This window comes from Hyperolius riggenbachi, chromosome 6 (genome assembly GCF_040937935.1).
Source record: "Hyperolius riggenbachi isolate aHypRig1 chromosome 6, aHypRig1.pri, whole genome shotgun sequence".
NCBI lineage: Eukaryota > Metazoa > Chordata > Amphibia > Anura > Hyperoliidae > Hyperolius > Hyperolius riggenbachi.
The window spans coordinates 87,150,593-87,177,613 of record NC_090651.1 but is presented as its reverse complement, the minus strand read 5'-3'; the positions used below and the strand labels follow the sequence as shown (position 1 = coordinate 87,177,613).

The following is a 27,021-nucleotide window of genomic DNA, read 5'->3' as shown; positions in this document are numbered from 1 at the left end:
TTATTCCTAATCACCCGTCTCTGGTAGACTTGATACAGCTGTTCTAAATCTTCATAACCCTGTTTACAGCTAATATAAATGTTTTGGCCAGAGAACCCCTTTAATTCCTAAGAAGCACTCCATTAAAAAAAAAATGATGTGGCTTGTGAAAGCGACAGGATGCAGCAGAGCTTATTCAAGGGATGTACCAAAGCCTTTCAGGGGGTTTTATCTGTAGATAATTCTGAAAACAATTCAATTTTTTTTCCACCCTAACATTGTGAATTATTTTGTGTTGATCACTGACATAAAATCCATTTTAATTCCAGGTTGTAACAGCACAAAATGTAGAAAAGTCCAAAGGGAAGTGAATAGTTATACAAGGTGCTGCATTTCCACTTTAATCACACCCAGAGGCCTTATTGTTATGCAGAACCTGTTGAACATCCAGCAATTGGCCAGAAAACTATTGCTGACGTGATTAATCTATTTTTTTTTGGCTTCAGCAGAATTAATACATGCATTCAATTTAATAAATGTGAAAACTCAGTGAAATATCATCTGGCTTGAAAGAAAACAGCAAAGTGTCAGCATATTTGTCATAGACACCCATTTCATGCAAGACTGAGGCTCAGTTACAATGTACAAATTAGGCATTCAAATAGTTTGTTTAGGTTGTTTTCATGTGTGTATATAAATGCTAGTGTGGTCTGAGGTTGCTCGGGGGTAATCGGGTTCCCTGTATGCATCATTGGTGATATATATACGATAGCGTACCCTGACTCCAGTTGTCAGCCCCCTGCCCCGCCACAGGACTGTAGTATGAACACAGCGCCTGTGGCATTCATTTGAAAAAGCCGTGCACTAATTAAAGGAAAAAAAGATAAATAACAATTTAATAGCGAAGGTACATTATCGGTAGAATTACCGATATTCTACATCCTGCTTTATATAGTGACTATAATACAGTAGTCACTATGACCTAACCTCTCCCTACTTTCAAACAGAACCCTCCATCCCAGGCAACTAACCCCCCCCCCACCCCCCCCAGGCAACTTATAACCCTCCCCCAGGCAACTAATAACCCTCCCCCGGGCAACTAATAACCCTTCCCCCGGGCAACTAATAACCCTCCACCAGGCAACTAATACCCCTTCCCCCGGGCAACTAATGACCTCCCCCCGGGCAAATAATAACCTCCCCCCAGGCAACTAATAACCTTCCACCAGGCAATTAATAACGTCCCCCTGGATAACTAATAACTCGCCCCCCAGCAACTAATAACCCTTCCCCCGGGCAACTAATAACCCTCCCCCAGGCAACTAATAACCCTTCCCCCGGGCAACTAATGACCATTTCCCCCGGGCAAATAATAACCTCCCCCCAGGCAACTAATAACCTTCCACCAGGCAATTAATAACGTCCCCCTGGATAACTAATAACTCGCCCCCCAGCAACTAATAACCCTCCCCCGAGCAACTAAGAAGCTACCCCCAGGCAACTAATAACCTCCCTCCCAGGCAACAAATAACCCTCCTCCCTGGCAACTAATAACCCTCCTCCCGGCAACAAATTAACACCCCCACAGCTATTCGGGGCTGCCCGCTAAATAGTAGGCACTGGAACCGCCGGTGGTTGTAGAGGGCGCCCATTTTCGTCCACACTTTTATTAATTGCGTTGGTGCCTGTGTCCCAGAAATGTGATAATGTGGTGGGTGATGTCACAACTCTATTGAGGTTTGAGCACCCTACAATGGACTGCTAAGGGTGCAACTAGCCTCATCCACAGCAGGGGTCTCCCATGCTGCCAGGGCCACCCTGTCTGAGATTTGTATGGCCGTCCCTGGCTTCCCGTCCCTCACATAAAGACCTTAGATTAGCAACAAAGTGAACAGAGGGAGTGCAGCACAGTGACCACGGAGTACACTGCAGATGCCGAAGTGAGGTCATTGCTTATTTACTGCATTTGAAGTGTGCCACGCGGTTACTATGCGCTGACACCAATGCCCTATATGGGGTGGGGGCACCTTTGGCTACCTGTACTGTGGGTGGCTATCTATACGGGGGGACGGGACACCTTGGCTGCCTATACAGGGGGTGGTTACCTATACTGGGGGGGGGGGGGGGGTTGCACCTTTGGCTACCTACGGTACCTATACTGGAGGGCTCCCTATATGGGGGGCACCTTTGGCTACTTATTATATAATGTGAGAAGGGGGTCTCTGATGTGGGGGGCAGGGCCACAAATAATGTGCAACTTGGGGCCACAAAAACCTTAGCAGCACCCCTGGAACTACCCCACTGGAAAACGGAAGAACAGGGTGACTCTGAGGTGTAAAAAAAAGTCTAATGCCTCATACACATCATACAATTTCCCTTCAGGTATGATCTAATTTCCGAATTTTTTTCTCATCGACTTTGTATGGAAGTGATTGGAAAATTGATCAGAAAAATGATCAGAACCCAGATCGGACCTGTAAGAAACGATCTATTCGACAGTCTTTCTGACAGGAAATTGCATGGTCTGCACCAGGCATAAAGTGCAGTAATTGACCCAGGCTGAGGTCTGGGCTGACAACAGATGGACAAGAAAAACACAGAGCAAAGCAAAAGTCAGGGCAGTGTTCAGGTAAGCACAGGCATATTACAGGCCAATATTGGTTTTCCAGAAACATATCAAGTGTCAACTAAACCAGATATTCTATCTAGGTAACCAGAGCAGGAGATCTGGAGTGGATATACAGGCCAGGTAAATAAAAGAAGAAGGAAATTAACCTCTTGGGCGATAATCCCGAGCTGAGCTCGGGGTATGTCGCGCAGGAGGAGTTCTCAGACCCTGGTGGGGCGATTTGCATAATTTTTTTTTTGTTACACGCAGCTAGCACTTTGGTAGCTGCGTGTAACTTCCGATCGCCGCCGCTCGCCGCTGATCCGCCGCTACCCGCCGTGCCGCGCAGCCCCCCCCTCCCCGACCCCTTGCGCAGCCTGGCCAATCAGTGCCAGGCAGCGCTGAGGGGTGGATCGGGACTCCCTCTGACGTCACAATGTCCATGACGTCGGTGACGTCATCCCGCCCGGTCGCCATGGTGACCGGGGAAGCCCAGCAGGAAATCCCGTTCTGAACGGGATTTCCTGCTTACTCTGATCGTCGAAGGCGATCGGAGTGGGTGGGGGTATACCGCTGCACAGCGGCTATCATGTAGCGAGCCCAGGGCTCGCTACATGATTTAAAAAATAAAAAATTTAACAAAAAGTGCTGCGCCCCCTCCTGGGCGATGTAATTGTATCGGCCAGAAGGTTAAGAGTAGCTGTACAGGCACAGGAATAATAATGTAAATTCAGGTAACTGACTGAAGATGCTTATAACTGGTGGCTGGATAGTGTAATAACTAAGGGCTGTGCCTCTAACACAGGAGACCTGGGATTAAATCTCTCTCGGCTCTGATGAGATAGACATGTGTATGTACAGTGCCAAGCACACAAATAACTTTGCTGTGTTTACTTTTTTTCTTTCTGTCTGAAAGAGTTAAACATCAGGTATGCAAGTGTCAGTTTCTGTCTAGGTCGGGACCGGGTCAGACTATAGCATAACCCTAAATGATAAGGAATTGCAGCCATAAAACACTTTCCTGCCAGTAAATAGCTTTTGAGAGCAGAAAAGAGATAAAAGGGATCAATAGTTCCTAGATTTTAGCTCTGGCATACTTAAATGAATGTGTCATTAAAGAGAACCCGAGGTGTGTTTAAAGAATGTTATCTGCATACAGAGGCTGGATCTGCCTATCCAGCCCAGCCTCTGTTGCTATCCCAAACCCCACTAAGGTCCCCCTGCACTCTGTAATCCCTCATAAATCACAGCCATGCTGTGAGGCTGTATTTACATCTGTAGTGTCAGTCTCAGCTGCTCCTCCGCCTCCTGCATAGCTCCGGTCCCTGCCCCCGTCCCTTCCCTCCAATCAGCGGGGAGGGAAGGGATGCAGGCGGGGACTGGAGTTCTGCAGGAGGCGGGGAGAGCAGCAGACTGAACCTATAGAGATAAACACAGCCAGCTCTGACAAGCTGTTTGTCAGCAGCCTGACTGTGATTTATGAGGGATTGCAGAGTGCAGGGGGACCTTAGGGGGGTTTGGGATAGCAACAGAAGCTGGGCTGTATAGGCAGATCCAGCCTCTGTATGCAGATAATATTCTTCAAACCCACCTCGGGTTCTCTTTAAGAAGATGCCATGAAACAGTAAAAACTTAGAAAGGAGATTTAACTATAAAATGAAACTGTGGGATAACTAAAAAAAGTAATTTTTAGAAGGAGCAGGAGAGATACAATTGTTTATCTCATTTATTTATTTTTACCTCGGTTGTCCTTTAAGTTGGCATTAGGCTTAAGGCACCTCAGTCAGTATATACTGTATATAATTCTGCTTTTGTCCTTTCTTGCTGAATAATCAGAACTTCCTTACCTCCCTTGTGCATCAGGATCGAAGCAGGTCTTGATAGGATCTCCAGGTTGCTTAGTAAGACAGCAGTCTCCATCATCATAGTTATCTCTTCCAGTGTTGCATTCAAGATGGCAAACTCCATCACCCTTCTTTCTGGGACTGCAAGGCCTGAAGAAGCCACAGTCACCACCATCATACCCAGTGAGGGGGTGCTTACATTCAGGATCACAGTGTTCATTTCCAACTTTTCCTGGCTCACAACCAGGGAGCACCGCTCGATTTCGTAAGCTGGAGTTATGAATTTCCACCACATTAAGCTGCCAATTAATGCCATGTGGACTGTAGGCATCACATAAAGCCTGATGTTGCCTCTTGATTTGTTCAACACTTACCAGTGGCCTAGAACCATCATCTTCAAATAAATTAACCACCCGGTAGTGAAGCACTTTTTCTCCTTTTGCTCCAGACCAGTTATACCCTGCAGACACATCTGGCAAATCACATAGGGTTTTCCCACAAAGAGGGAGCATGATGGAGGAAATCATGGCCTTCCATGGCACAAGCCCTGATATAAATTCTGGAGTCACCCCATCTCTGTAAATATTCCAGATATTCTTGGACAATAATGAGAAGCTAGTTTGAGATGACCTCCTCAAGGATTCCATCCTTATCTGACTTTGATTCCTAACTTCTGACCACAAATATAGGGAGAAGAGATGACCTCGATAGTGGTTACCAGTTTCTGAATTGTCTCTGCCAATCAAGAGGGATCTGCATTTGGATATATACGTGCTATGAAGAGGACCCATTTGATCCTTTGCTCTGGAAACCTGTACGCCATCAACATAAAGCAACGTCTGTTGTCCATCGTAGCTGGCAGCTAGATGAGTCCATGTTCTGGGGCTGTAGGGCCGTGGAGACAGCAATATAGTAGCATCTGAAGATCGGTCAGTCCGGAGTGAGAAGTAGAAGCGAGCATCTCTTTTAGAACCAAGCACAACTGGACGTATACCGAAAGACCAACCACGGTCACTCACCACATGAGAGCAATTATCAAACATGCCTGGTAGAAGACACAAAAAAGGACAGCCAATAAGAAACTTGCACAGCTAAATATGTACATTGCATTTTGTCATTAATGTACATGATGAAGAAAAATTATCTTCACCTGCAACCATCAGAAAGTCAATGACAGACATTACTGTGTAATAATGCAGATTTGACTTTTATCCCACTAACTGCATTAAAAAAAATATATCTCTTCACAGTAAACCACAAATATCATGCAGTTGCAGGTAGTCTGCAGGATTCATGCTATCATTACTTTCTCAAGGACCTAATCAACACATTCTAAAAAGTGCATTTGCCGACTGAAAATTAAAAAGCAAAAAAAGCGACAGAAATCTCAGGATTTTCTAAACATTTTCCTAGCATGTCAAAACAGCATGACAATTGGCAATTTGTCTTCTGAACTGACACTTTTTTTGCCTCCAGTTCTGTACTTCCTTTAGAAACCGGTTAAGGCATATGTTGTGCACATTTTCACAATGTCAAGGTATGTAAGTGACTGTAATTCACAAATTAAGTGGAAGAAAGACAGTGTGGAAATCCCAGCAGCAGTGATGGCTTGTTGAAAAGCAGATTTAATTCCCACAAAATAGGACTGTCTTACTAATAGTGACATATGTTATACATGGTATTTATTATCTACAGTGTGTGTGTGTGTGTGTGTGTGTGTGTGTGTGTGTGTGTGTGTGTGTGTGTGTGTGTGTGTGTGTGTGTGTGTGTGTGTGTGTGTGTGTGTGTGTGTGTGTATGCGTGCGTGCGTGTGTGTGTGTGTGCGTGCGTGTGTGTGTGTGTGTGTGTGTGTGTGTGTGTGTGTGTCTGAGAAAGTCAATTATAATATCAATGTAAGTCCCAGATCTCTGACCTCTGAGGTGCCATTTCAAATGCACTATGGGATTTGGTGTTCTATCAGAGAGAAAGCCAAACTCAGTCCAGCATAGCCATGGGAAGCACAAAGACAAAACAGGTATCTGATATTTGTGCTGCATAAGACTGGCTACAGTTTTTACAATTGTTTATGTTGATTTGGGACAAACGGTAAGTTTATTTTCTGTAGAGAGGAATTCTCCTCTTAAGGTTACAGTTAGTAGCCCATCTAGTGGCAAGGTTCTGATAAGTGTTGCTACATAGCCTGTGTATAAATACAGATTGATCTGACAAACAATGCCCCAGAACCTAACCTCTTTGTAAGTAGGGAACTGCCTGTATATAGAGTATAAATATATATATATATATATATATATATAGAGAGAGAGAGAGAGAGAGAGAGAGAGAGAGAGAGAGAGAGAGAAGGGGAAAGACAGGTGTATCATGAGAATACTCCAAACATATTTTACTACAGTGTAGACTGAAAGGGTACTTTCAACACATTCTTTAAAATGAAATCCCACCTTTGCAAAATGAAGAAAATTGCTGTGACATATATAAGTGCTGCACAGTTCATTATATATAGTCATGCCTGCCATGTCAATCAAGACTAGACTGACGTGGTGGTGGGCAGGATGCACATTATGCACATTGTAGGACTGATGAGACGATATCTGAAGTCAAGGGGGGCACGTATTGCATAAGGCATAGTAGCAAACTGAGCAAGTTGGAGGATAGCAGTGTGGGAGCTTATGAGATGTGGTGGAGGGATTGTGAGCGGTGAGGGGGCAGGGCATCCTTAAAGTGAACCTGAGGGGAACCTTGGGTCAAAAAACGAATACTTACCTAAGGAGGGGGAAGCTTGTGGATCCTCCAGAGACTATCCATGCCAACCTCTGGACCTCCACCGTTGCCCCAGATCGTCCCGCACAAACTGTAACTACACTCCTCTTCATGCGTGAGAAGGGCCACATTGGCGCCGTAGCATGAAGCCACTTGTGCACACGAAGCCACTTGTGCACACGTAGCATGAAGCCACTTGTGCACACGAAGCCACTTGTGCACACGTAGCATGAAGCCACTTGTGCACACGAAGCCACTTGTGCACACGTAGCATGAAGCCACTTGTGCACGAAGCCACTTGTGCAACACAGTCGCGCTTGTGTTTGAAGAGGAGCATGGTCACTAGTTTGGAGTCCGCGCTGCCACAGCTTAATGCGCAGGTGTGTCCGAGCTTGTGTAGGCACAGTACGGCCACGCTTGTGCTTAAAATCCAACAAGCTCTTGTCTATAGCAACAACCGGAGGATGGCATGGAAAGCCGCTACAGGATCCAGAGGTTTCCAAGTATTTGACTTTTGACCTGAGGTTTGCCTTGGGTGTACTTTAACCTCCCTTCAGTTCTTCACTGTGGGATTAAGGTGTTACATAGGGAGGGGTTGGTACTGAGAAAGTGCAGAGCCTTTCAATTGGATATACAAAAATGAAAGGTTGACAATGGTACTCGGGCAAATAACTGCACTGACATGGAGCCTTTTTAATATTTTGCACACTTATATTTATGTTCTCCTTTAGCCAATAAGGTTATTTCTCAGCTTTCTATATACAGTACATATTTTGATATCAGCTTATTCAATTAATATACTGTATATGATAGATTTCACCATAGCCTTTCACGACCTGGGATCCAATGTCCTATGCCGTCTGTACTGGGCCATTGACCTTGGACTGTCCTGTTCATATGCTTGATGGACACATGACGTGGAAGCAAAAGAGGGAGCCGCAGAGATAATGCTTAGTGTGGTTTGCCTTCTTAGAACAGAAGGTATTTGCAATAATTCAGATTTAAGGTTACCCACAATGCACCACGACTGAATATGCAAATGATCTCTATGCCCCTAAAGCCAGGGTTACATCCAGAACCGCTGGTTCATAGCAAGCCTATAGCTTTAAATTTTACAGCACCACACCAACCCCACATGCAGACAGCCTGTTTCAGACAGTCGGTCCTTCTCAGTGCATGGCAGGGATTGATATGGCTCTATAGAGAGATAATGGATTGGATTTGCTCTGCTTTGGAGAAATTAATTAATTAATTTATTTTAGTAGCACGGGTGAGGGCAAATCGGTTCTAAGCCCATTTTGGACTAAAACGGAAATAATAGAGAGTTATTATCACACCTCAACATCTTCAACAGTAATTTCTGAGATACCTCTTTTTGGATCACTGCTTGAAACTGTTGACAGCAGCTTCCATGGGGGAGAGAGAGGTGGGGGGATCAGCACACCATGAACACAGAATGCTTACGTGCTTTACATGTTCTCCTGTCATTTTTTACATATGCTGTATTTTTGGATCTATTGGCTGACACCAGTTAGGCTTTCAGTTTTATGTCTTATTTTGAAGTTCAATAGAAAGAGATTCTTCTGTGTAGCCAAGTGTCTGGAGCACTAAAGTACAGTCCTGTCAACTTTTGAAGCTTGCTTTTGTTGCTAAATGGCAGACGTTAATACAGCAGTTGCCAAGCGGTCTTGACAGTTCTTCAGAATAAAAGTTCCTTTCTTTTAAAATGTATTTTGTATCTGTTCTGTGTGAATGGTATAAGCAATTGCAAGCATTGTTGTGCTGACTTTGACTGGGTACACCTGGGGTACCGGATGGAGGCAAGCATCCACCTTCTGGTCCTCAGTGCTCCCAACAGCATAGGAGGGTAAGGGCTCGTTTCCACTGTAGCGGTGCGGAATCGCCTGGATTCCACCGCTGAAGAAATCGCATGCGGCTGCGTTTCCCCATGCGGATTTACCCGCGATTTCGCATGGCAAGGAGCCAGGCGAATTTAACCATGTCACTGCCTGTGTAAAGTTCCATTGCCTTTCATGCGAAATCGCATGCGAAATCGCGGGGAAATCCGCATGACAAAGCCGCATGCGATTTCCCTATTGAATGCATTAGCGGCGATTCGCCCGCATTCCTGCCGCACGCGAAATCTGACGACCCTGTCGTGCAGATTTTTCCCGCACCGAAAAACGCCGCCGCCGCACACGTGGAAACAGCCCCATCCACTAACATTGAGTATGCGAATCTGCATGCAGTGCCCGCATGCGGATTCGCTATAGTGGAAATGAGCCCTAAGGGAGAAAGTGGTTCAGGTGAAAGGATCTCCTGCATCAGTGTCTGTGGTTTAGTGTTAGTAATTATAATTCGAAGACATAACAAAAAAAGTTTTTTAGGTAATACCTTTAATGGCTAACTGTACGAGATTTCCTTGAAAGCTTTTGAAATGTAAAAGTGTATATGAGATGAACTGCTGTAAAGGATTTTTACTTACCTGGGGCTTCTGCTTCCTAGCCATCCTCCTGGTCCCCTTGCTTGTGCCGCTGTCAGCCCCGTAAAGTCCGCAACTCGCCTCAGTCGCATGGGCTTCCCCAGACACACACCCTCAATAGCGGTCCCTTGGCTTGGAGAGTTCTGCACAATCGCAGTTCATTAAGACTGTGACTGGGCTTACGCAGAATACTCCTGGGCACGTAAGGTGCATGGCCCATATACTGGATAGTGTAATGGTTAAGGACTCTGCCTCTGACACAGGCGACCTGGGGTCAAATCTCATAATTTCCTGTTCTGTAAGCCAGCACCTATCGAATAAGATGTCCTGGGCTAGACTTCCTAAACTGTCCCTCTTTCGGAGGGACAGTTCCTCTTTGGGAGCCCTGTCCATCTGTCCCTCTTTCCTCCTCATTTGTCCCTCTTTCAGGACTTTGTCCCTCTTTCTATGTAAATATATATATTTATCGTCTAAAAAATGTGTTTGATTGATTCTAAACTTTATTCCCATCCTTTGAATTGATATATTACTAATTTTAGAATGTTAATATGAAGGAAAATGAACCAGGATAGGTAGGACCAGTGTGGGTTGAATTATAAAACAACATATTTTTCTTATGAAATCTGTTTGGTATGCGTGACTAGGGGTGTGACGGGGGTGTGATTAGGGGTGTGGCAGGGGCGTGGCTTAAGTGTCCCTCTTTCTAATCTCAAAAAATTGGGAGGTATGCTAACACTGCTACCGCCTACTGAGTGCGCCCTAGTGGCTGCAGCTCAGGTGCTTTGAGTCCGCCAGGAGAAAAGCGCAATGTAATTGTTAAATCCATGTACTGAATAGTGTAATGTTTAAGGATTCCGCCTCTGACACAGGAGACCTGGGTTCAAATCTCGGCACTTCCTGTTCAGAAAGCCAGCATGTATTCAATAAGAAATCCCGAACTAGACTCCCTAACACTGCTACTGCCTACTGAGTGCACCCTAGTGGCTGCAGCTCAAGCCCTTTGAGTCCACCAGGAGAAAAGTGCAATATAAATGTTATGGGCGTTGATATGTGGATGCAAGGTCATACCCGGGAGTGAGATACCCGTGCAGTGCCGGATTTGTGCTCTTTACCGCCCAAGGCCACTGTCACCAGCCGCCCCCCTTCGAATAGGTAGTGAGATGACCCCTCCCCCCTTCCCTCCAGTATAGGTAGCCAGATGACCCCTCCCCCCATTCCCTCTAGTATAGGTAGTCTGATGAGCCCCCCAGTATAGGTAGCCAGATGACCCCTCCCATCTTTCCCTCCAGTTTAGGTACACCAGATGACTCCCTTAATCCCTCCTTTTCCCACATCGCTTTCAGTATAGGTAGCCAGATCGCCTTCACATCGCAGCAACCATCAGTGTCACTCATTTCTCCACTTATCTCCAGTACAAAAGCTTCCTCTTCCTTTCCGTCTCCAATGCTGTCCAAGTCCATAGCCGCCGGCCACAATGCAAACGTGCACAGAGAGCAAGATGGCTGCTACACAGGCGGCTAGCAGCAGAGTACTGAGGTAAGGCGCTCGTCTGATCTCCTTGCATTGCAGCATTTGCAAGCTTGCACCAGTTTAGCCTGCTGCTTTGGTGCCCTTGCTCCAGTCCTGTGGTGCCCTTGTCCTAAATCCGGCCCCGTACACGTGCACTGGATGGGCTGGTAGAGGTGTGCTGGCTGATTTGACCGCAGCGGACGGAGGCACTGTACCCAGATAAACTGATCTCTTCCTTTATACATTGCATGGGCATTTTTTTTAAAAAGGGGATTGGTTTTATAATAAATACAGTTTTACGCTATAGAGGTTCCTATTATGTTTTAAGGTATTGATTGAAGCTATCCTGCCCAGATCTTATAAGCAATTACACAAGTGGATATACGGTGATCACAATCTACTTGTGGGGGGGGGGGGGGTTGCCATACGTACCCCTTTTGTGTCTTTTCCTGTGTTTGGAGTGGGCACACCCCTGGATTGCAGTGTGATTATCACATGGTGGTGCTTATACCCAGATGGATTCATGCAATATATGTAGCATATATTTCTTGCAGGGTGATCTTTCTGAATTCTGTAAATGTGCAAGAGACACAGATTGGAGTGTATTTAGATCAGAGCGCTGCTTAACTGTTAGAAATTGATATCTTAAAGGATTCTTAAAAGATTGGTGTGATCTTAATCAAGCAAGCGACACCCTGCTTATAATTGAAGAGTGCTAAATTTTTTCCTTAGATTCCATCCTATGTGTCCAGGTTTTAATGACCCAGTTTTGTGCACAGACACTTCCATAACCAGATCTGTTGTCATCCCTAATTCTGACCTGTGTCCTGTCATACTTGAGTGTCCTGGTCCATTAAGAACCTGAATGGACTCTGCCCTGGTCCATTCAGTACCTGAGCTGGCTTTAAAGTGACACTGTAGCTAAAAAAAAAAAAGTATAATATAATGAATTGTATGTATGTTAGAATCAGCTTTGCTGGCCGTGTTTCCCTGGACATTTGGTTGGTTTCTTATGCAGGTTGCATAATGCAGTCCAGGAAAAGAGGCCTTTTTTTGTCAGCTTGCTGCTGTGGACTGATTTGCATCCACTTGTCATGCAAATTGCTTGTCTGCTTCCTTGGAAGGTTTTCAGTATAAATGTCACTTCCTCCCAGAGTTCCTGGCTCGTCATAGGTTCTGTTTGATAGACTGACCTTGAGCCTCAGCCTGTTTGGATCGTATTGTCTATATTCTAGTGCAGTTTATCTTGGGGAGTGCATTCGGCATTTCTATAAGTGCAGTTAGTATTGTGTAATATTTGTACTGCCTAATCTTGTCTTGTCCTGAACTTGCGATTGCGCTGCCTCCAGTGGTGGCTGGTAGCGAATCGTTCTGTCTATCTTTTCTTGTCCTGAACTTGCGATTGCGTTGCCTCCAGTGGTGGCTGGTAGCGAATCGTTCTGTCTATCTTGTCTTGTCCTGAACTTGCGATTGCGATGCCTCCAGTGGTGGCTGGTAGCAAATCGTTCTGTCTATCTTTTCTTGTCCTGAACTTGCGATTGCGTTGCCTCCAGTGGTGGCTGGTAGCGAATCGTTCTGTCTATCTTGTCTTGTCCTGAACTTGAGATTGCGCTGCCTCCAGTGGTGGCTGGTAGCGAATCGTTCTGTCTATCTTGTCTTGTCCTGAACTTGCGATTGCGCTGCCTCCAGCGGTGGCTGGTTGCGAATCGTTCTGTCTATCTTGTCTTGTCCTGAACTTGCGATTGCGCTGCCTCCAGCGGTGGCTGGTAGCGAATTGTTCTGTCTAGTTTTGTCTTGTCCTGTTGTTGCGATTGCACTACCTCCAGCGGTGGTTGGTAGTGAATCGTTCAGTCCTGTTCCTTGGTCGCACTTACACTAGCGTTAGAGGTGGTGGACCTCCCTTGTTTGTGTCGTGGAGTATACCTTGGCAGCGGTTGCTACTGGTTACTCCATCTGTCTGTCTTGCAGGGAAGGAACGCTTGCTGTTGTCTGGTATTAGACAACCGATTAGCAAGCGTTCTCACTGTCTGTTTGTCTTTACTTTCTGTCTTCATTTGTTAGTCAGGGTTGGTACGTTTTGTCACTGTTGCGCTTATCGTGCAGTGACCGTGCCATTAACATGTTTTGTCACTGTTGCGCATAACGTGCGGTGACCGCGTTTAGTTAGTGCTTTGCTATTTTCCTTGGCCTTCACATTGTACCTATTGCTGTATCTTCCTTTATGCTCTGTCTTTACTCAGTCTTGTATCTCTGATAGCAATCGCCTCTTGTGCGATTGGTTTTCACACTCTGGTCTGTTTCATATGTCTATCGTCGCCGGGGGGCGACTAGATTGGTAGACATTCATAGTCTGTTTCTTTTCCTGTTCTCTACTATCTTGTTATCTTGTTTCTGTTTACTCTGTTCTGTTTCAAGTCGTGCAATTTCAATCTGACATCTGTGGTTGTACAGAGAACCTGCTACTCTGTACTCCACAGCTCCACCTGCTGGTTGGACTTTCCGTCTGCATATGTATTTGCACATACTGGGTACACTCCTTCCGTGATTGTGGGGATTCCCATCTGCTTCAGCGCACCTGGAATGTGCTGACGGTGGAAATCGACCGCAGATCATTACAATGTATAGTAAAATCCCCCCACCCCACACACACACACACACTTCCTCGGGTGCCTAACCCTTAACTCCCCTCTGCCGAAGAAATAGATCATTAGTACCAAAGAAAAGAGTCTCATGTTTTTATTTTCGTTTAAACAGCTTTTTGTTTTATAACACTGCATCATTCTGTCATATTTGCAATTACAAATCACTCACTGCATTTTAAACTATGAAACAGAGCAGAGCAAATGACCCTTTGAACTCCCCTGCAGTAAAACCGTATCTGAAGCTGCAACTCACTGTTTCTTTGAAGTATAAGTGGTTCAGCAAACAGGACTGTCTTTGACCCAAGTTGGGTCGGAGAGCTCAGAGAAGCTCTTTTGCATAGATATCAACTGAAGTTTGTTAACTCTTTCTGTACCGGAAACAATATGAAACTCATATCTTTGCTACTGGTGTTCTATTTCTTAGCTGTACTACACATACAATGCATTATATCATAAGTTTATTTTCACTTCAGATTTCCTCTAAGTGACCTGTAGTCAGCTGTTTTGGTAACATAGTTGGTCCACACCTTAGCTTTCTACTGTTGCAATATGTTTATGAATCTGTTCAATCAATATCTCTGATGTATTCAAAATTTGACGTGAGTGCACTTACAGATTTCATTTTGCTCTTGCACTAGAAAAATGATACTTAGAATCTGACTGCAAACGCATTTTAATACTTTTTTGTCTTTGGGGAGAGAATCAGTAAGGTCAACATGGATATAGACAATAAAGAAAAACAGCACAGTTACCAATAATGCCGCACTGATATGTTTACTTGGTTTTATTCTGAATTATTTGAAAAGCTGTATTGATTGAACTGATATTAGTAATACTGATATAATCAGTTGGTGTACTATCGTTAATTTTAACCTGCATGGGGCTTTGCGCTTAAAAACTGTAGGCAATGTGCAAGTACTTATAAATCTATTAAATCAGCCCTACATTAATAATGCAATTGTACTGCATTATTGATTTTGCCCTCCTGAAGACATCTCTGAGTGTGCTGACTGCCAGTTCACAAACATTCCCCTTCCTAGCAGCCTGAGTACTGTGTTCACAAGAGCATTACATTTTACCAGCTTCACTTGCCTCTACCTGGTTCTTGCTCCATCTCCAAAGCTTTACTCAAATATCTATGATCTGTTCATCTGGTCTAATCAACAGAGTACATGTAATAAAGGCTCTTGGGGAAAAAAAATTAAATTGGCAGTAGTACTATTTTGGTTATCTTTACCGATATTTTACTATGACCTAAGCTAATGCTACTCTCACGCAGGACCCTCCCTCTAACAATATCTAACCCTTAACCCTCCTTCTCCCAATGCCATACCCTTAAATCTCCCTCTACTGATGCCTAACCCTTCATCCTCCCTCTACCAATGCCTAACCCTTCACCCTCCCTAACCCTTAGGTAGTGCCTAACACTAAACCCCATATCACCCAGCGGTGCCTAACCCTTAACCCCCCTGGGGTGGCTAGCCCTTGACCCCTCCCCACTCTAGTGTGCCTAATGCTTAACTCCCCTCTGCTGAAAATTCACAATATGCAGCATATTTAGGACATTTAGGTGCTATTTTATTTGGCACCTCCGTGCACCTAATATCCTCCTAATGCCCTAATCGTGGCTATAATCATTGCTGCAAACGGGTGCCTTTGGTTACCCAAATTTTTTTTTTTATTTAAGTATTTATATAGGGCCAACATATTACGCAGCGCTGTACAGAGTATACTGTCTTGTCACTAACTGTCCCTCAGAGGGGTTCACAATCCAGTCCCTACCATAGTCATATGTCTATGTATGTATCATGTAGTGTATGTATCATAGTCTAGGGCCAATCTAGGGGGAAGCCAATTAACTTATCTGTATGTTTTTGGGACGTGGGAGGAAACCGGAGTGCCTGGAGGAAACCCACGCAGACACGGGGAGAACATACAAACTCTTTGCAGATGCTGGCCTGGCTGGAATTTCCTCTAATGCCGCTAATCACAGCTATTACCATTGCCACCTACGCAATGATAATATTACCAGGGAGCTTTTACCGGGTTCGCTGGCTGCATATCCATTTATGTTCTGTTGAGTTGTCACAGACAGGAATTCCAAAGCTAAATGTACACTTGCAATTCTTATTACCCGGCAGTCTCGATACCTCAGGGGCCAGCTTATGGTTGACAGGCTAGCAAAGCGTCAGTTGCTATGGAGAGAGGCAAGGGGGCGATGAGTGGCACACAATGGAGTAGTTTATCGCAGAGCAGGGTTAGCGGTGTGAACAATACAATCAAGGGTTCCTCAGGTGTCACTAAGGATCCGCCACACTCATTCTTTACACAACATTTGGCGGCTGCTGTACACACAACAGATGCATGCACGATTCTTGCCAAAGGCGGTCTACAGTGGGTTGAAAAAGTATTCTGCCCCCTTGAAGTTTTCCACATTTTGTCACATTACTGCCACAAACATGCATCAACTTTATTGGAATTCCACATGACAGACCAATACAAAGTGGTGTACCCGTGAGAAGTGGATCGAAAATCTTACATCATTCCAAAAAAATTTTACAAATAAATAACTGCAAAGTGGGGTGTGCGTAATTATTCGGCCCCCTGAGTCAACACTTTGTAGAACCACCTTTTGCTGCAATTACAGCTGCCAGTCTTTTAGGGTATGTCTCTACCAGCTTTGCACATCTGGAGACTGAAATCCTTGCCCATTCTTCTTTGCAAAACAGCTCCAGCTCAGTCAGATTAGATGGACAGCGTTTGTAAACAGCAGTTTTCAGATCTTGCCACAGATTCTCGATTGGATATAGATCTGGACTTTGACTGGGCCATTCTAACATATAGATATGTTTTGTTTTAAACCATTCCATTGTTGCCCTTGCTTTATGTTTAGGGTCATTGTCCTGCTGGAAGGTGAATCTCCGCCCCAGTCTCAAGTCTTTTGCAGTCTCCAAGAGGTTTTCTTCCAAGTTTGCCCTGTATTTGGCTCCAACCATCTTCCCATCAACTCTGACCAGCTTCCCTGTCCCTGCTGAAGAGATGCACCCCCCGAGCATGATACTGCCACCACCATATTTGACAGTGGGGATGGTGTGTTCAGAGTGATGTGCAGTGTTAGTTTTCCGCCACACATAGCGTTTTGCATTTTGGCCAAAAAGTTCAATTTTGGTCTCATCTGACCAGAGCACCTTCTTCCACATGGTTGCTGTGTCCCCCAAATGGCTTGTGGCAAACTGCAAACGGGACTTCTTATGCTTTCTGTTAACAATGCCTTTCTTCTTGCCACTCTTCCATAAAGGCCAACTTTGTACAGTGCATGACTAATAGTTGTCCTATGGACAGAGTCTCCCACCTGAGCTGTAGGTTTCTGCAGCTCGTCCAGAATCACAATGAGCCTCTTGACTGCATTTTTGATCAGCGCTCTCCTTGTTCGGCCTTTGAGTTCAGATGGATGGCCTTGTCTTGGTAGGTTTACAGTTGTGCCATACTCCTTCCATCTCTGAATGATCGATTGAACAGTGCTCCGTGGGATGTTCAAGGCTTTGGAAATCTTTTTGTACCCTAGGCCTGCTTTAAATTTCTCAACAACTTGATCCCTGACCTGTCTTGTGTGTTCTTTGGACTTCACGGTGTTGTTGCTCCCAATATTCTCTTAGACAACCCCTGAGGCTCTCACAGAGCAGCTGTATTTGTACTGACATTAGATTACACACAGGTGCACTCTATTTAGTTATTAGCACTCATCAGGCAATGTCTATAGGCAACTGACTGCACTCAGATCAAAGGGGGCCAAATAATTATGCACACACCACTTTGCAGTTATTTATTTGTAAAAAATGTTTGGAATCATGTATGATTTTCGTTCCACTTCTCATGTGTACACCACTTTGTGTTGGTCTTTCATGTGGAATTCCAATAACATTGATTCATGTTTGTGGCAGTAATATGACAAAATGTGGAAAACTTCAGGGGGGCCGAATACTTTTGCAATCCACTGTATATTGGCCGCATCAGTGGAGTTTAGTGTGCATAGCTTAATAGATGCATAGCAGCATAGAACAGGGGTCAAATACACTGAGTGGCGAAAAAAAATGGAGACACCCTCTTATAGCGAGTTGGTCCACCTTTAGCTTTGATCATAGCCGATATTCTTCTTGGCATGGATTCAGCAAGATGCTGATACCGTTTCTAAGGAATGTTGGCCCATGCTGACATAATGGCAACTCTAAGTTGGGTCAGATTGGATGGTTGCATGTCCAAGCTTTGAAGTGATCTTTTGACTTAATCCCACAAATACTCAATAAGATTGAAGTCAGAGGACTGAGCTGGCCATGGAAGCATGTTAAAATCTGATGTTCCTCAGAGACCAATTGAGCACAGTGACAAGGGCCCACATCAGTCATCTTTTCCTATTTTTTCAGTGATACCAAAGGCACTCTTGATGGTCTCCTGCTGCTAAAGCCCATTCTTTGCAAAGTCCATCTTGTTGTGTGTTTGGATATGCTTTGTGATGTACCTGCATTGAATTCAGCTGTAATATGTTGAGTTGTTGCTGCGGACTCTGCATGCTACTTGCTTTTCGCCTCTTGTCCACCAGCCTTTTTCAACCATAATAGTCCTTATTGCTTGAAGTTTTTTTCTCAACTGCCATGCTCTAAACACCCAAGATACTGTTGGGCGAGAAAATACTAAGAGTCATTGTTTCAGAGATGCTAGCACCAGTTCTTCTTGCACAGAAGATCATCCCTCATTCATAGTCACTTAACTCTTTCATCTTACCCATTTTGACATTAACTTCTATGATAACTACATTGTTCGAAGCTGAACGTTCCTTATATAAGCAACTCTGCATTGTAACGTCACTCTACGTCACTGTTGGACTGGTTTACGTTCAGATAAGGGGTGTGTCAAATTTTTGAGCCACTCAGTGTAAATGTGGATAAAGCACATGGGTGGCCAGCAGGTGAGAGGTGGGAAGCTGTCAGAGTACAGCAGCAGTAGTGATGGAATACTGTGTACTGTACACGATACACAGGCTGCTGCGCTGGGAAAACAGACAAAATCAGTAATGTGTTACATTTGCTTTATTGGTAGCTGTGCAGTTTAGGGATGCTTTAGTACATCTTTGTTGTAAGTACATGAGATTCTATTTAATCTCAAACAGCAAGTTTCAGTTAATCTTATTTCTCGTTCAACTACAGTAACGAGCCTAAGCCACCTATGTAACAACAGAAAAAACATTACTTTGAGATAATGCATACCAAATTGTGCTTTTACCATTTTGAGGCATGCTAAGTTGATTTATTCTAATAGCCAAGTTATTTTTTGTCATTGTCCTACATGCTACAGATGTTCGCAGTGCCCATTATTTGTCTTACAAATTATATTGAAAGTCTGCAGCGTTAATATCTATTAGATCTAAAAGAAAAAATACAGTCCTTTTAAAACTTACCCATAGCAGCAGATTCTAAAAATGTACGAAACACAGAGAGATACGAAAAGAAACACTGCCCCCTGCAGGTTCCCTCACAGAACAGCAGCATTACCAAAGCATGAGCTTGAAACACATTAGACAATGACAAATATTATTGCCTGCAAAATGAAAGTAACGATATGTCAAGATATCCAAGAGTACCCCCCCACCTCCCTCCAATCGTCTGCTTGCGTGGACCACAGAACCCACAGGACCTCGCTGGCAGTCGAAGTAATATGATGTCTTAACAAGCCGGGGACTTGTGTCAATTTCCATGCATAAATAGAAGTCGGGAAAAGGTCACTTCAAAGCTATAGATACCAGTGTCACAGAATAGAGGCCTTGCTTCATTACTGCTTATATTAGATTCCCTTTCTTCTAAAAGCTAAAAGCAGAGAAAAAAAACAATATTTGCTGACGTGAATCCCTCAAAGTGTGATACTTGGAGCAATAATTCCCTCTAGTGGTACAAGTTAAGTATTGCAACAAACCAAGGGTTAACTAATATTGTAGCTTTTGGACCAGTTAAGCTGTAGCTGCACTTTTACAGAGGAAAGAAAACTGTTACTTTCAGGTCAAATAAGTACTCTTTGAGGATTTTAGGAAGTTAAACAAAAGCAGCTCTCCTGTTTGTTGCAGTTTTTCTTTTTTGTTTCAGCTGGTAATACATATGTCTGGATTCAGGCACTGAGACGAAGAGGTAACTGGGTGCGTCTGCAGAGGGTCAGCCCTGGGCTCAGCAATGGTGGACCATAAATGTCCGCAGGCTACAATAGAGAGTTAATTTTAATTAAACTGGAAAAATGCTTGTGTCACCATGTCATGCCACAGCAATGCTTGTGCACATATTCCCATTGCCCCGCAATCAGTGGCGTAGCTAAGGAGCTGCGGGCCCCGATGCAAGTTTTACAATGGGGCCCCCCGAGTACTCTATACATAACAATTGATATGGCGCACAAAAACCTGCCAATGGCAACTACAGTGTCAGAGGTGCAAGAAGGGGGTGGGGAACAGTTTGTTAATGATCACTCTATTCAAAGTATCTACAGAAGTGATTATTATGAGCACAGGACCAATAGAGAGCTAATACTGTAGTTGAGGAAGATAACTTCGGAGCCCCTCTGGCCCAAGGGCCCCAATGCGGTCGCAACCTCTGCAGCCCCTATTGCTACGCCCCTGCCCGCAATGCAGGTGGACCATCAGAAAATACTGTGTGCACCTGATGTTCTTGTGTATTGCATACTGAGACACGTTACTGAAAGCAGCACAGCAACACGTGCACAAGCAATTATTCTCATGAATGCATTCTTTTATAGTCATAATAGCTTGACTGCCATTGGTAGAACATTTTTAAATACTCTATCAAAGATAACCTGAGGCAGATGAAAATGAAACTTACCTACAATAAGGGAAGGCTCTGGATCCTTCAGAGGTTTTTCTTGTCCTCCACAAGGCTATCGCTGCTGCCCAGGACCCCCTGGAGGTTCACAACCACCCGCTGCACCTGTGCAAGTACAGCTGCTCCCACGTAGTAACACAGCACCGCTCATGGATGAGCGGCTATGCTCTCTGTGCAGGTGGTCGTACAAGGAGAGGAGTGTGGCCATGATAATATATCTGACAAACTCTTCTGGGCTATGTTCCTGGGTGTTCACACGTGGAAATGATTGGGGCAAGAAGACACGGCTTCCAGATAGATCCAGAGGCATCCCTTTTTCGTGGGTATGTTTTTCATTAGCATCTGCCTCGGGTACAGTGACTCAGAAAATAAAAAAAAAACACATGTTTTCAGGGAACAGTTGACAGAGACCAGCTTACTAACATTAATCATGTTGTTATGTTCCTTCTGTTGAGCTGTAGCATAATGTGTACAGGGCAATTAGATATTTCACTTGTTTTGTATCTGGATTCTGGGTTTGGTTATTATTAGTTTTGAACTACACAGACAAAATCTCTTCTAATTGTATCTTGACTGGTTACATGGGATCTTTATTGACTCTCCCAACTATGTCACTGACTTATAAATTCACAAATGTAGTGAAATTCATAAATATAGATTTAAGTTTACATCTCTTTAGCAGTTCATTATACATTTTTCTTACTTCAAAATGAAAGTCAGTACTGTTCAGCACCCTTTAACCACTTGAGGACCCACCCTTTACCCCCCCTTAAGGACCAGCGCTGTTTGTTTGGATCTGTGCTGGGTGGGCTCTGCAGCCCCCAGCACAGATCCGCGGCCACACAGAGCGATCAGATCGCCCCCCTTTTTTCCCCACTAGGGGGATGATGTGCAGGGGGGGTCTGATCGCTCCTACCTGCAGGCATGTTGCGGGGGGGGCACCTCAAAGCCCCCCCCCGCGGCGACATTCTCCCCCCTCCCTCTCCTACCTGCTCCCCCGGGAGATCTGGGCTGCACAGGACGCTATCCGTCCTGTGCAGCCAGTGACAGGCTGTCTTCTGTTACATGGCGGCGATCCCCGGCCGCTGATTGGCCGGGGATCGCCGATCTGCCTTACGGCGCTGCTGCGCAGCAGCGCCGTACAAATGTAAACAAAGCGGATTATTTCCGCTTGTGTTTACATTTAGCCTGCGAGCCGCCATCGGCGGCCCGCAGGCTATTCACGGAGCCCCCCGCCGTGAATTGACAGGAAGCAGCCGCTCGCACGAGCGGCTGCTTCCTGATTAATCAGCCTGCAGCTGGCGACGCAGTACTGCGTCGCTGGTCCTGCAGCTGCCACTTTGCCGACGCACGGTATAAGCGTGCGGTCGGCAAGTGGTTAAAGGGAACCCGAGGTGAGAGGGATATGGAGGCTGCCACATTTATTTCAATTTTTAAACAATACCAGTTGCCAGGTAATCTTTCTCAACTGTGAGAGATCGCGGAAAAGCCGTCGCGAGTGCTACTGAGCAGGCGGCTGATTCCGCATCCAGTGCGGCGGTTTGCACGCGGAAGCGTGTGTCTGGCGGCAGAGCGGGACGCGGAAAAGCCGCCGCATGCAACAACAGTCAGGCGGCTGATTCCGCGGCCAGCGCAGCGGTTTGCACGCAGCAGCGTGCAGCTGGTGTGGCTGAGCCTGTTAGTTCACAAAGATTTAGAGCTACGCACGCGTGCGCCAGAAGTCAGGACCTTTATGCCAGCAGGAGATGTGTCAGAAGATCAGGATGATCAGCTGATTCCTGCTGGACTCCTGATTGGCTGAGTGGTTCGGGCGGGGCGGCAGAGTCCTGCAACTATATATACAACTTGCTTGTCAGTTGCTGGTTGTCTGCCGTTGCGATCACTACGTGGAAGCACTCAGACCTTTAGTCAGATCCTACAGTGTGTTAGAACCAGGTGGCCCTGGGAATTCACACTTAGCCAGTTTACTTGTACTGTTAATCTGTGTATTTATTCAGACTAGTTACAGGGTGCTGAGACCACGGACCTCGCACTCAGACTAGGCATTGTTTGATATCTGTTATGACTTATTGCTTTTCTGACTACTCCTCTGTCTTCTGATTCAGTACCTCGCATATCTGATATACCGTTGCCAGACCCTGCTTGCCTTGGATACCGAATCAGCCTTCTGTCTTTGTACTTTACCTGTCAGTGTGTTACCGACCAGGCGTGTCCGACCTCGAGAGCTATCTCTCCCCTTAAGAGATAGTCTCCAGATCAGATAGTGACATCCACCTTCGGGTGTCACTCACTCCTAGGTCCTACCTACCTCCAGCCTAACTCCTCCCCTTGGAGAGCCTCAGGCTGCTGAAAGGCTCCTGTGCCTTCCCGAGCAATATTCCAGCACTGCTGGTGCATTGCTCAAAGTATTACTGTTACACCAAACACTCACATACCTATAGGTGTCCAGAGGTTAGCACTATATCTGTATTATCGGTGATACTGCAGATCACCAATAATCAGATTCTCTCTGCGTGCTGACACCAATCGTTACATCAACTTTCTGGACAGTTGCATCTGTCTGAATCACACACCTGAAACAAGCATTGGCTATCCAGTCAGACTTGAGTTAGAGACATCTGATCTGCATGCTTGTTCAGGGTATATGACTAAAAGTATTAGAGGCAAAGGCTCGGTAGGACAGACAGGCAATGTGCATTTTAAAAGGAAATAAATGTCAGCCTTCATATGTCTCTTTAAAACGATCTTGAAGTGGGACTGCAAAAATTAATTGTTGGCAAGGTTGCTTACTAAAGGGCTTTGTAGCAGTCCACTGGACAGCTAGTTGATATTTAATTCAAATTATATACAATATTTTCCCAAATTGAATCATCTGGATTGGGACACAGGGGTACTGAGTTACGCTCTTATAGCCCCCAGTATTCTGTAAAGGGGATGTGGAGGCACCAGGGGGTGGTAAAATTGGGTGCTTGCTATAGGAACTTTTAGTACTGACGCAAGAAAGCCTTGCATCTAACCCTTGAAACACGTAATCCTTACCTTGTGCAATAAACCTTGCACCATATATGGTTCTCTTCCTTGAGGTATGAAATCACTTACCCTTTTTTTTCAACTGTTCTTAAATATTTTTTAAATATTTTAGCACACCCTGGGTGCCTCCACCTCCTTGTTATAGTCTCACCTTCCTTTGGAGGTTTTTTTACAGTCGATTATTTATCTCATCTGATGAGTGACCTAGGACCTGAGAGGGACCACATGCCCGAGTGGATGGTGGATGTTCCCCACATGCATTGATGGTGGTTGCTGGTTCAGCAACCCGGATTTGTGAGCACCTTTTATTCCAGCAATTATTATTACTCACGTAATGCAAGTCACACTATACTGGACTCTTGGCAGTCCTGTGCTCCCTCCCCCCCCCCCCCCCCTCCCTGAGGTTTCTCAATAGTGGTGGTATTTGAATTTGGCACTACTGTACGTGGTTCAGGACCAAAGTACAGCAGGACAGGGTGTGTTTAAAGTGGACCTGAACTCTTGCACAAGACAGAAGGAAGACAGAGAGAAATGCCCCATGTCTGTATTTAGAGAGTTTAGCCTGTCTAATTCCCTCATCTGTGACTAAGCACAAGTTGCAATTTGATCCCTCAGCTGCATCAGCTGGCTGCCATGGCAGAGAGTTAATTGGTAAACACAGGATGTTGACAATAGGTCTGCTTCCATGAAAGCAGAAAGTAGGCACACTGCAGCTTTATGCAGGATTTGTATCAGCTGTAACAAAGAAAAGTTTTCTTTAAAGGTTATTATGCTGTTGCGTATCTTTTAGAGCAGAGAGGAAGTTCTGAGTTCAGGTTTGCTTTAATTTAACTCCGATACTTCCTCCATCCAGCTTGGAAGGAGGAAGCATCATAGTTACAGTAAGTGAAGCGCACACTATCCTGCAGCTTGGAGCTGAAATAGTGCAGAATGTGTGTTTGGGTTCTAAACCACGTAGTGCCAAATTCAAACACCAACACTATACCTTAACCACTCTGCGGCCGCCTAACGCAGAATTGCAGCCGCAGAGTGGCTCCCCCAGGACCACCTAAAGCGGAATTGTGCCACCTCGCGATGCGCAAGATTTGCAGGGAACAAGCGCTCGCTCAACTGCCGTTTCCTGCAGGGGGCAGGGCCGGTGCTTCCATAGAGGTAAAGGGGGCAATTGCCCCAGGGCCCCAGACCCTGTGGGGGCCTCCAAGGTGCCCCTCCAGCTATGGTAACCCATGACAGTGGTTGGAAGGGAGGGTCGACAGGGCCCCCAAGTTACTTTTGCCTTAGGGCCCCATTGTTGCTAGAACCGGCCCTGGCAGGGGGAGAGAGGGAGCCACAGTGGTAAGCCTGCCAGCCCACGGTTGCGGCTGGCAGGCTTCTGATCATAGCTACAAATGTAAAGGTAATGTTAATTAAATGTAAACAGCGCTGTGGCTCTCCCTTGTCACTTGACTGTCCCTCAGATGCACGCACAATCTAGTACTTGCCACAGTCCTATGCCTTGTAGACATAGGACTGAGCGCCGATTGCTGTTCAGGGACAATTGAGGGGGGGAGGGGGATTAAAGGAAATAAGGTTTTTTTTGTGTTTTGTTTTTTAAAAAGGATACTTTTTTTATAAATAAAAAAAACAAAAAACTAACGATTGTAAAAGCGATCAGAGACCACCAAAAGACTGTCCTGTGTGTGACAAGAAAAGGAGGTAAGATTAATTTGTGTGTTAAGTTGTATGGCTGTGCAGCGAACTGTTAAAGCTGTACAGCACTGAATTGTGAAAAATGGCCTGGTCACTAGGGGGATGTAAGCCTGCGGTCCTGAAGTGGTTAAATGTCTCGACCAGTATTCTGTATGAGTTTGGGCAACATGTTCCAGTTAGCACTCTATGGAGCAAATGCATATTTAAATGATCATAGACTGCCTAACCATAGAACCAGTAACCACAAAGCAGGTTTGCCTTCTCAATATAGCTCGAATTGGGAAAATGATAACCCATCCTTAGTGCTGTCTGTGTGCTAACAGATTTCTGTCCTCAGAGCTGCTTGTAGAAGACAGATGTGCGGGAAGTGTCTGACTAATAGGACAAGAGTTTTTTAGTGTCCAGACATCCATCTTTACTAGTGACCATGTTGACAGGGGTTTGTTATAGTACAGAAATAAAGATTTGAAAGTCAGTGTCCTCTCTCCTTTAATCTCCTACGATGGAGCAAAAGGTGGAATCAAAAACAGCTGTGTGCACTTATCATGCTGTGAAAACTGAGCCTTACGGAAAGCACGGGACTTAGTCAAAAAGGATCTCTTCCAGCTACCAGAATATATGCGCTCTACACGTACAAGTAAGTTCAAAACCAGGTCTATGAATATTGCATACATCTGCAGAAAGCATAGGAGGAATCAACAGGCATCACCCATTATGGATTAAAAGTTCTGTCACCACATAGACATCAAGTCACAGAAAGCACTGTCTAAGTTTTAATTAAGTTTAATTATCAGTGAGAATTACAATATCTTTGGCATGGATAGAACTTTAGCAAAAAGGGGAAAAATAAATAAACATATTGCAAAGTGAGAAGTTAAAAATAGAAGAGAGATCAAGAAATGATTGATATTCGCCATGTAATTTGTTCATATTGTTTGATCCACATTCAGCCTGCACATCATCATCTTTACTACTGGCTGACATGAAAAAAAACTAGAGAGCACCAACTGCCATTATCTATAACCACACCCCCTAAGAATGCGATAGGCTAAAATGTTTTTTTTTTTATATAGATATACTGGAGATGGTTGCTCGGCAGTTGGAAACAGACGTTATTTCCCACAATGCAACACTGTTCACAGACAGGAAACTGTCAGAACCTAGGTCCTGACATCACACTGTGGGAGTGTTTTCACCACATTATAAGCCATACAGACCCTCCTGATGATCTATTTGAGAAAAAGTTAAAGATCTTGTATGGGAAAAGGAGTGGCAGATAGTGATTGGGATGAAGTTCAGTCCTTGTTTACAGTTCCTCTTTAAAGGATACCCGAAGTGACATGTGACATGATGAGATAGACATGTGCATGTACAGTGCCTAGCACACAAATAACTATGCTGTGTTCCTTTTTTTTATTACTCTGCCTTAAAGAGTTAAATATCAGGTATGTAATGGCTGACTCAGTCCTGACTCAGACAGGAAGTGACTACAGTGTGACCCTTACTGATAAGAAATTCCCCTTTTTTATCTCTTTCTTGCTCTCAGAAGCCATTTTCTGCTAGGAAAGTGTTTTATAGTTGGAATTTCTTATCAGTGAGGGTCACACTG

At 44.9% G+C, this 27,021-nt stretch overlaps 1 protein-coding gene across 9 annotated transcripts in view; it reads right to left on the bottom strand.

Annotated features, from left to right (window-relative positions):
- The window catches only part of PAPPA2 (pappalysin 2), a 478,727-nt gene that overhangs the window by 251,451 nt on the left and 200,255 nt on the right, over positions 1-27,021 (bottom strand). For all 9 annotated transcript variants that reach the window (XM_068239634.1, XM_068239635.1, XM_068239629.1 and 6 more), the window contains one exon: positions 4,435-5,476. In XM_068239634.1, the coding sequence (XP_068095735.1) occupies positions 4,435-5,476 (1,042 nt within the window). The remainder of the gene's footprint in view (positions 1-4,434; positions 5,477-27,021) is intronic.